The 9,544-nt window shown below is 39.9% G+C and overlaps 3 protein-coding genes across 3 annotated transcripts; 1 reads left to right on the top strand and 2 right to left on the bottom strand.

Annotated features, from left to right (window-relative positions):
• Positions 1 to 54: 54 nt before the first annotated feature.
• On the top strand, positions 55 to 3,985 carry LOC124405954. The gene is made up of 13 exons (XM_046881222.1): positions 55 to 69; positions 169 to 254; positions 421 to 523; positions 609 to 614; positions 731 to 904; positions 1,084 to 1,509; positions 1,613 to 2,120; positions 2,304 to 2,717; positions 2,819 to 3,216; positions 3,351 to 3,482; positions 3,555 to 3,611; positions 3,753 to 3,892; positions 3,979 to 3,985. Exons 1-13 carry the CDS (start codon positions 55 to 57, stop codon positions 3,983 to 3,985), a joined length of 2,466 nt encoding a protein of 821 aa, XP_046737178.1.
• LOC124405530 (ADP-ribosylation factor-like protein 2) lies at positions 3,499 to 4,914 on the bottom strand. The gene is made up of 2 exons (XM_046880493.1): positions 4,726 to 4,914; positions 3,499 to 4,550 (listed from the first exon to the last, which is right to left on the bottom strand). The coding sequence occupies exons 1-2, from the start codon at positions 4,788 to 4,790 to the stop codon at positions 4,061 to 4,063; spliced, it is 555 nt and encodes a 184-aa protein (XP_046736449.1). The 5' UTR covers positions 4,791 to 4,914; the 3' UTR covers positions 3,499 to 4,060.
• A 1,714-nt stretch (positions 4,915 to 6,628) lies between these two features.
• Positions 6,629 to 9,189, bottom strand: LOC124405529 (alpha-glucosidase-like). The gene is made up of 7 exons (XM_046880492.1): positions 9,021 to 9,189; positions 8,426 to 8,889; positions 7,898 to 8,341; positions 7,560 to 7,815; positions 7,093 to 7,438; positions 6,933 to 7,007; positions 6,629 to 6,808 (listed from the first exon to the last, which is right to left on the bottom strand). Exons 1-6 carry the CDS (start codon positions 9,187 to 9,189, stop codon positions 6,935 to 6,937), a joined length of 1,752 nt encoding a protein of 583 aa, XP_046736448.1. The 3' UTR covers positions 6,629 to 6,808; positions 6,933 to 6,934.
• Between the last annotated feature and the right edge of the window lie 355 nt (positions 9,190 to 9,544).

The raw sequence follows: 9,544 nt of genomic DNA on the forward strand, positions 1-9,544 counted from the left end.
TCAAGGGACCTTTTAAAATAACAATACAATGGACAAGTACCTGCCTGACACTTGATGAATACTTGGAATGTGAGTCACTTGGAATAAACGTAAGGATAGATTTCCAACCCAATGTCGATCGCTCGGTCAACAATTAACGCAACCGTGAACTTTTTCAAGTAATCGTAGAACTGTGCGTGGTTAAATCCATCGGAAAATCGATTGGATTGTAAAAAGTGCAAGAAACTTCAACGCAGTGACAAACCACCGAAGCTGTAACTTATTGTTGATTTTTTTCAGGTATTTCGGATGGACACGAAAGGAAAGTTCGAAGAAAGCACTGCGAGTAACTTCAGTCTGCACCTGCTGTTCAATCCACAATGACAGTTCCAAGTTTTTGTTCTCAGAATTAACCTGTAAATTTCAAAATTTTTTATTCAGCTTCCATTGCGAAGAGATGTCATGGAAGAACCTCAGCAGGTATGCCGGTGGACTAGAATTTTCATTTTCGTCGATTCACGGTGAAAGAAATTCCGTCATCTTGGTCCACCCTTGAAAGGTTCAATTATTCTCACGCTGCTGCAAGCGTATTTGAATACTAGATTTTGTCTCCGATATTATTTTCACAGTATTCTGTAATACTATTTGAGACAAGTGATTTTCCTCATTAGCTGATAGCTGAAATCCTATTCGGTACTACAATAAGCCAATAATTTTCAGCATGGGCAAAAATTTTTTAAATTTTCAACAGGTTCCTGGTACATTGGAAGACTTGATACGGTATGATCAGTTCGAATGGCAAGTATGGGGAGATGGAGAAGAAGAAGAAAAACAAGAAGAACAGGTAGAAGGGTACGAATTTGAATACGAAGATGAGGAAGCAGAGATGGCTAAGGATATCGAGGACACGTGCTCGCAGGATAGTGTAACCGATTTTGATATCCATCAAGTTGAGAAGAGGAAACAATCGTTCCTTAGAAGGAAGAAAGAAAAGAAAACGGACGCGATTAGAAAACTCTTGGCTGCATGTTCCTTCAATTCAAATATTATTCATAATACGAATAAGTATGACAAGAATATAATATATTTTCTCCAAATGTACAGGATTCGAAGAAAAATCAGCAGACGAGCTCGGTCGAGACGATCATCACTCAGGAAGATGAAATTCAGAATGCAAGCTTATACTCCAATTCATCCTCAAAATCATCCTCCAGTCTGATGAGCAGTCGCATAAGCGACTCTGAGGTGAAGCTACTGAGACTTTTCAACGCCTTTCCAATCCCCGATGATCCCGGTAACGTTCAAGCATTTTGGATCCTCTACGATCCCGTTCCAATCTACACCAATGACGGTATTCAAAGGTTCACCGACACGATGAAGACATCGAATCTGAGACCCATCGCGTGTATGTATGATCTACTTAGATCCGACGTAGTGAATCTTCGATATTACGGGCTCGATCCGAGGGCTGTAAAAGCCATTTGCCAGTCCGTGTACAACAACACATCCGTGCAATCTTTAGACCTGAAGGTAACCCTCAAGATTATATTAAACTACAATCGCTTTAAATGTTTATACACGTCAACTTCTGACAATGTGCACATAACGGAAAAAAGTTGACCTCCTGTTCCAGGACAATTGGTTGACGCGAGAAGCTTGCGTTCACTTGAACAACCTGTTACTTGAAAGTGAGATACTAAGTCACATGAATTTGAGTGGCTGTAGAATTGGATGCGAAGGCATAAAGTGTATGTTATCGGGCCTAACGGAGAACTGGTCACTCGTGGAACTGGACTTAAGTAACTGCCAATTGAAAGATGACGGTTTCAATTCGTTGGCACCAGTCGTTGAGAACAACCAGCTTCTGGAGACGTTGAATCTGTCGGACAACCAGCTGGGAACGGAATGCGCGAAAGCACTGGAAGCAATGCTGGCTCACAATAATCATCTTTTACACTTGGATCTCTCGTGGAATGGTCTCTTTACTAAGGAAGCGTCGAACGGACTCTTCAAGGGACTTATCGAGAACAAAACACTACTTTCTCTTAATCTATCCTGGAATGCTCTCGGCAAAGAAGCCTTGGTACCTCTGGGTACCTTTCTGCAGCAGAATCAGACGTTGTTGTCCTTGAATATGAGTGGTAATGCACGCATAGTTCTTCTAATAAACGATAAATCAATATTCAGAAAGTTAAAGTAAATTAAAAAAAAATCCACTCAAGCCGCACAACTTTTTACAATAAATGTAGTGGCAGTTGTGTTTCTTCGGGAAATCGTATGTTCTGACTGCAACTAAATGCTCATTTTGTGTCATGGTTCCGCAGGAAATCGATTTGACGAGCAGGCTGCAGTTACAATTGCAAATTCATTGGCGAAAAATGTTGGCCTTCAAGATATTTACCTAGGGGATAATCCCCTGAAATCAGCTGGAGGATTAGCTCTCGTTCATGCTCTAATTCCAGAGCAATCTCCAAGGACTGAGTTGCGCCACGTTAACTTGGAGAACGTCTGGATTAACAAAACTGTTTTGCCAGACTTGGAGAACATTCGGACCAATCGATCCTGGATTCGGATAAAATTGGGTGGAATATTTAGTAATCATAAGCTTGTCGGGCCCGACGAGAAGAAAATATTTTTCAAACGTGCAATATTCGAGGGAATGAAACCGAAGAAGAAGAAACAGCGGAAGGATTTTGGACACTTTATTTTATCGCTGGAAGAAAAATTGAACAGCAGAGGTAGGTAATTTTAGTGACACTAAAATATTCGCACGGAGTTTATCGCACTTTGGAGTTTAAAATATACGCTGGATTATGCTCTTCTAAACTTGCATTTACAGATAATTTTAAAGAATTGGTTAAAGGCTTCAAAATAAAATTATCCGAAACACTGATCCATGCACTCATGACTGCGTTTCCTGGAGCAAATAAAAAAGTAGATCAGGCAGCGATGAAAGCCTTTTACCTTCAGCAGTATCCCGATACAATCGCTCCTCCACCCCCGACGCCTAAGAAAAAGAAAGGAAAGCGGAAAAAGCTAGATAATGAAAAAAGGAAAGAACAAGTTGACGATGTACTTCAGGGGCGTAAAGGTTCAACTAAAAAGTCTAAAGTAAAGTCGGCAAAGACGGTGAAATTATTCGTCTCGAATTCCGGCACAGAAGGAGAGACCGATGAGTTTGAAGATGAAGAAGAATATGGAGATGGATATAGGTATGGTGGTCTAATGTCTGCATTAGTTCGTAGAAAAATGAAAAATAATCAATAATATTTCATTACAGCGAATATCTAAGCCTCGATACTAATTGAGAAATGAAAAATCGAAACTGGTGATTTGTCGTGGTAAAACTAGACGTTGGAATTATGGTGCAGGGAGATAATATCCTCGGTATTTCATGGAATATTTTCACTATCGTAAACTTTATATTAGAATATCACTGTACAGGGATTTCAATAAATTTCGTCATTTTGCCCATCAATAAGTTAATATTGGCGGTTTACTTGGTGGAACAAGTTTTGAGAAAGAATCTTTGCAGTAAAAAATTGTAAGTGTTATTATTTAAATCAAATTAACAGGACGAACAATTGGCACAGTGTAAGCACAATATAAAAGCTAGCAAAGTGTTATGCCTAGTCAGTCCATACTAAGACTAAGCCTATAAACGTAAAAATCGATCTTGCGTATATTGCGTACCTCTAATTTATACAGTTTTCTAGACAATTTGTAAAAAACGTACTTATAGATAATTATAACAGTGATGTTCAAACACACAGCCCTCTAAAAAAGATTGCAATCGTCAAATAATAAATGGTCGAGCACGAAGAGGCCGTATGTCTGGTAACAAAAAAATCGTAGAACCATATCATCCATTTTTAATCGATATAGTTATAATCCAAATCAGAGATCAATTAATGTATTGTAACAATATTACAAATTGCAAACGGAATAATTTTTCAGTTCCGCTATATTTTCGTAGTTCTTTTTTGCTAATTATTTCAGCCAGTGAATTTCTCATCAGAATACATAAAAAATTTATTCACAATAAATACCAATATCTTAACGCTATAACGACATTGTGGTATTAATCAAGGTAGAATATCCGAGCTGCGATGTCGTCGACTATCCAGTTTATTCCTTCAAGCAAATTTTCGGCTGTGACAGCTGAGCATTTGTAGATCTGCCAATGGTGGGATTTTATTGACGACAAATCTAGCACTTCGGCAATTTCAGGTGCTGAAAGAGCTCCTGGAAGATCCTGTTTGTTGGCGAATATCAGCAGACTGGCACCTTCCAGTCTCTCTTCCTGTAGAAGTTTCACCAGCTCAGCTTTGCAGTCTTCTAAGCGTCTCTTATCAGCGCTGTCCACAACCCATATCAAACCATCCGTGCATTCAAAATAATTACGCCAATAAGAACGGAGGGATTTTTGCCCTCCGACGTCCCATATGTTCAGTTTGTAGCCTCGGTGCTCCAGTGTTTTAATATTGAAACCTAATGTGGGAGAAATTGTGTCGATTGGTTCTCCGTTTATTCTTTTCAGTATCGTAGTTTTCCCCGCATTGTCCAATCCCCTAGAAAACAGACGTTCATCATCAGACATTGCAATGAATTTTGATGTCTTGAATATTAAGATCTATGCAAACTTCTCGAGTCGTTTTATTACTTCCTAATATGGAAATTCTGAATCGGTATGAAAGTAATATAACCTCAAAAAGGATCTACGTCGGGCAACTTGAAAATACTTACAGCATCAGTATCCTAACTTCCTTTTCCTTCTGCTTCAACTTTTTGAGAACTGTTAACAGCCCCATATTATTAATATTACTCTGCCGACTTAAAACTGTAAATTATCGTGCTAATTTCAATCGTTAGCTGACACTGACAGTTCAAATCTCGGCACGCGGTTGACATTTGCTCTGCAGACAATGAAAGAAACGAGAGTCAAGTTTTTCGCCTTCCTGGACTACTAGCGATGTCTGGGACGAAATGGGTTTTCGGAACTAATTTCCGGTTGAAGGTCATGTCGGCAACTGCTTCGCTTCGACTTACCATTACGAAAAAAAAAAACAGTCGATAATGTAGGGAATATTTACCTTGGCGAAATGCCCATTGATGACTGAGAATTGAGACATAACACGCTCGCCCTATTTTAGTTGACAATTCTTGAACTTGGCTATCTTTTCAAAGCTAGTAGAACATAGAGATTGAGGAAACGCAGTCCTAGACAATTTTTTTGCCCGTTAGGGAGGCAAAGTGGGCGAAGTGCTAGTCGGTAATCTCAGCAATTTCGTATAAGTGTTTACTGGTAAAAGAAGACATTGGTAAGTGTAACACTAGATTTTTATCTTCGTCTAAGGCTCTAGATAGAAAAGGAAAATTAATAATTTTGATAAAGATTATATTAATTAAGACCGTGCTAATATGTCAAGTGCTCACTTACTGGTTATTCTTCAAAACGTCGGTAACTTGCCATTCGATTGATCTGAACCGTGAAGTTTCATAAGACCGACTTTTTAGTAAAATATTGGGGTAACTCACAGTCAGCGATCTGAAGCAATCAGTAATCAGTAGTATTATTCTCTAATGTGACCCTTTTCCTATTTTTGAGTTAGCATTTGATTAGTTCTCCCCCAATAATGTGGCATTATTTTATATGTCTCAGCATATCACACATGAACCTTGCTAAACAACTGTAGTCCATTATATACTGAGTGGATTCATTGATTGTCTAATTCATAATCAGATCAGTAACAAAGATCGGAAAGTATTCGGATATGAACTGGAACATCTTAAACGGGTGGTCTGATCACAAACATTAGGCGATGAGCGATCGGATCGTTTCCTATTGCAACATGACGTAAACATGACCTACTGAAATCGAGTCTGGAAGATTGCAAAAAGACTCAAACAGCTGCTGAAGTTGATTGAAAACTGCCCCCGCTATCAGGGGAATATCTAAGCACAGGAGGTGGCGCAAAAATAGGAATAGATTGGTTGATTGCTCGCGTTGTCAATGCGGTATGACTACACACGTGCCTGTTATCCTAAAAAAAAAGTGCTTCGTCGCATACTGGACTCATTTAAAATAACGCAAATCAAATATCCATAGTCGAGAATTTCTTCTAATATTAGGAGACCATCCAAGAACATTTCGTGATTGTAAAGAATGAGTTGATTGCGATATCTACTGCCTGTTACTCTACTGGACTCTATGGAATTATCTCAATGAGTGCGTTGACGCCGTTGACTGAAGATCTATAAAGACTGCTAGCCTAATGGGACTTTCCGTAACCGAAAATGGACGAGAGAAATTCACACTGAACTCTATATTTCAAGCGGCGCCTGCTGTGTCGCACAAATCAAATCTGCTGTCACCATCACTCCACGCGTGTGCCCAAATAAATAATGCAGTGTCCTATATTATCGTCTCCCAAAAAAGCATCTACGATGCAAAATCCTCTTGCCAAGTACTTTAAGAGTGTACTTATTAGTGAATTTTCCAAGTCGACAAAATTTAGCATATAGATAGTGTAACGTGATTTTTCAAACTTAATCTGATTAGTTCGATAAGTGTTCTTGGTTTTGCTATTAGACAGGCAAGTCAAGGAAACAGAGTCATGATCGTTCGTGAAAAAAAGGAAGGACTTATTGTGTAGGAAAAAATGTGTGTTCTATGATTGTATAGGTATTAACAGCCATGCACTTTTGAAGTAATAGTTCATATATATATCTTTATTTGCCGGTTACGGAATTGCAACTTTGAATAAATCTGAAATACTTCTCGCAGTTATTACTTGCGTGGGAATATCACTGGTTGATGAATCTCAAGTGTTTTAGAATCTGGTTTGAGGTGAGTTTCGCACAATGTCCGCGACAAAAGTTCTAAAACCTTTCAGTACGTTTGTTGCCAAAATATTGCACCACCAGAATGGTACGGATATATTCAGCCGTAGCACTACGAACTTGTACCGAGCAAAACCATTGAGCCGTGCTCGGGAAGTTCTATACTTGACTTGTTGTACGTATCTCTGAAAGTTAAAGGTTTCATAATGAAAATACTTTCACCAGCAAACTCGGTTACTTACACTTGTCAGCAACAAATGGTGAACTTACCCAATTTTCGCACTCAATCCGGAATAGATATCAGCGATTTCAAGTGACAACTCATCAGGCAGACCATCAAAGTAATTGTCCAAGTCGAACGTGACGGAGGAATTCATCCAGTTCATCAACACAACTATCGGTTTCTCACCATTAAGTTGCCTAGCAATACCTACCACTTGATCCTCAATAACTTCGATGTCGACTGTTCCCTCTCTCCATACGGTGGTGTTACGTAGAGCAATAGCTTGTTGAATATTGTTATAATGGCTGAAATCCGCCTCTTTTTCAGTGGCAAGGTTTACAGTCAAGTAATTCGGATTGACCTTGAGGTAAGGAGTAGAGTTTGTAGAGAAACCTGAAAGTTGTCGATCCAAATACTATTTCTCAAAGAAATTTTCAAGACACTTGAGTACAAAGACTTGTCATTTAGGGATTGAAGTTACTGCCTTTGAACAAGAAAAACGGGGCATACTAACCGGCAGAAGTGGTGTTATCCCATTGGAAAGGAGTGCGCCAGGGATCTCGCGAGTACTTAGTGTAAGTTGTATTAGTCATACTGCAAGCTCGAGGCTCAACTGTTTCTTCCCATGTGAGATATGTGTCAGTCATACCAAGCTCATCGCCATTGTACATGGTGAAAACACCAGGCATCAAAAGTGCGCACAGATGAAGTCCATCAGTTCGGTACAGTCCGACACGTGTGGCGACTCGAGAGAAGTCGTGATTCCCTAACTGCGTATAAATGGGAGTCATAAGACACACCGATCATGGAAAATTGACGAAACGAAGGTTGAAAAATGCAACTATTACTTACCACCCAATTAACTGTTTTACCCGAAGGCATATTGTCGAGCCAATTGATGAATATGTTGTAGATGTCCTCCGCTGTATCCATAATAACGTCGTTGACGATATCTCCGTCTTTGACCAAGAAAAAGTTGAATGGGAAGTCAACACCGTAATCGTACCATTTCATAACGTAATCAATGGCAGAGTATCCTTCTGTGCAGATGAACCGCACCTTGTCGTCACCCTTTGCGGCTGTGTAATTGTTTATGTGCTCCTTCCACTCTTGTACGATAGGATAATTTTCTGGTCGATCCTTTGTTTGGGTGGGGTTCAGATAGAAGTAATCGGTTGAATCGACATCTTTGTCGGACCTAGTTTCGTTCTCCAGAGTATCAGACTCTATATAATAAGGCACCGCGTCGATACGAAAGCCGTCTACGTCAAGATCAAGCCAGAACGTGAGGACCTCCTGGAATTTGATGATATTTCCGGTAATTTATTGCTGTCTCGAACAATGGAATGTAGGTAATTCAAAACAAAGTATGTATCGTACTTTCATTTCTTTCATGACTAGAGGGTTCCTCCAGTTAAGGTCGACTTCGAACACGCCGAACTGGTGAAGGTAATAAGCTTCGCGTTCGTCGACCCATTCCCAAACAGTGCCACTGCCAAAATCATCTAACCAATTGGTTGGATAGCTAAGATAGTCACCGTAATAAACTCCATTGTTCCAGACGTAGTAATCGTAGTATGGATCGATGCCCTGCTTTGCTTTGACAAACCATTCGTGTTGGTCACTCGTGTGGTTGGGAACAAAATCAATGATCACTTTGAGTCCCAATTCGTGGGCCGCGGTTACCAGTGCCTCGAAATCCTCAAGTGTCCCATAAAGTGAGTTCACCGTAGTGAAATTGGAAACGTCGTAGCCAGTGTCAACCATGGGGCTCCCGTATATGGGTGGCAGCCAAATGCACGTTACGCCCATGTCGACGAAGTGATCCAATTTGCTCGTGATACCTATGTAATGATTGTAGGAGCATAGTCAGAAAAATCGATGCCAGGAAAACTGTATTTCCTTCAACGCACATATCTATGAAATAATTAACAAACAGAAATGTTATCACTGTTAAAAAAGCAGGCTGACTTACCATTTAAATCGCCCTTTCCATCGCCATCACTATCTTTGAAGGATTCGACCCAGATTTGATACAAGACGTTTGTTTGCCACCACTCTGTTGGTTTGGTGACATTATACGTGACTGCATTAATCGATGCCGTAGCAGCAAGGATGAGGAAGACTAGCTGCAGCGCACACATCGTGGCAATCGAATTCTTCGTCGCTTGGAACTCTGTTTTCGGTGCTATTTATACGAATAATTGATACCGTATTTCGTAATCATTTATTGGTTTCCGGCGTGGGGGAGCGCAAATAAAACATGTTCTTTGTATCATATTAGGAAGTAGGTAAGCGCTTCTAAGGGGCAAGCGGCGAGAGGGGTAAGCCTATGCTTACACAGGCCCTACCGATGTTTCTCAATGTCGTTCTGAACTGATAAAGCAGTTCAATTTTCTAGTCGTGCCTAAGTTTTGATACAATCATTGGAAATATATATTTATTACGAGGGGTTGCATCTCGAACTACTTTTGGACAGTGTTCATTCCAAAAATATAT

This window comes from Diprion similis, chromosome 4 (genome assembly GCF_021155765.1).
Source record: "Diprion similis isolate iyDipSimi1 chromosome 4, iyDipSimi1.1, whole genome shotgun sequence".
NCBI lineage: Eukaryota > Metazoa > Arthropoda > Insecta > Hymenoptera > Diprionidae > Diprion > Diprion similis.

What these genes read in the sequence shown, in the direction of transcription:
- LOC124405954 (XM_046881222.1), top strand. An exon ending in GTGGTCTAATGTCTGCATTA is followed by an intron (nt 3,217 to 3,350) that starts GTTCGTAGAAAA and finishes ATTATGGTGCAG; the next exon opens with GGAGATAATATCCTCGGTAT. An exon ending in TAATATTGGCGGTTTACTTG is followed by an intron (nt 3,483 to 3,554) that starts GTGGAACAAGTT and finishes TCAAATTAACAG; the next exon opens with GACGAACAATTGGCACAGTG.
- LOC124405529 (XM_046880492.1), bottom strand. Translation starts at nt 9,189, where the DNA reads ATGTGTGCGCTGCAGCTAGTCTTCCTCATCCTTGCTGCTACGGCATCG. An exon ending in TAGTCATGAAAGAAATGAAA is followed by an intron (nt 8,342 to 8,425) that starts GTACGATACATA and finishes ATCAAATTCCAG; the next exon opens with GAGGTCCTCACGTTCTGGCT. An exon ending in GTAAAACAGTTAATTGGGTG is followed by an intron (nt 7,816 to 7,897) that starts GTAAGTAATAGT and finishes ATTTATACGCAG; the next exon opens with TTAGGGAATCACGACTTCTC.
- LOC124405530 (XM_046880493.1), bottom strand. Translation starts at nt 4,790, where the DNA reads ATGGGGCTGTTAACAGTTCTCAAAAAGTTGAAGCAGAAGGAAAAGGAA. An exon ending in GAAGTTAGGATACTGATGCT is followed by an intron (nt 4,551 to 4,725) that starts GTAAGTATTTTC and finishes TCTGTTTTCTAG; the next exon opens with GGGATTGGACAATGCGGGGA.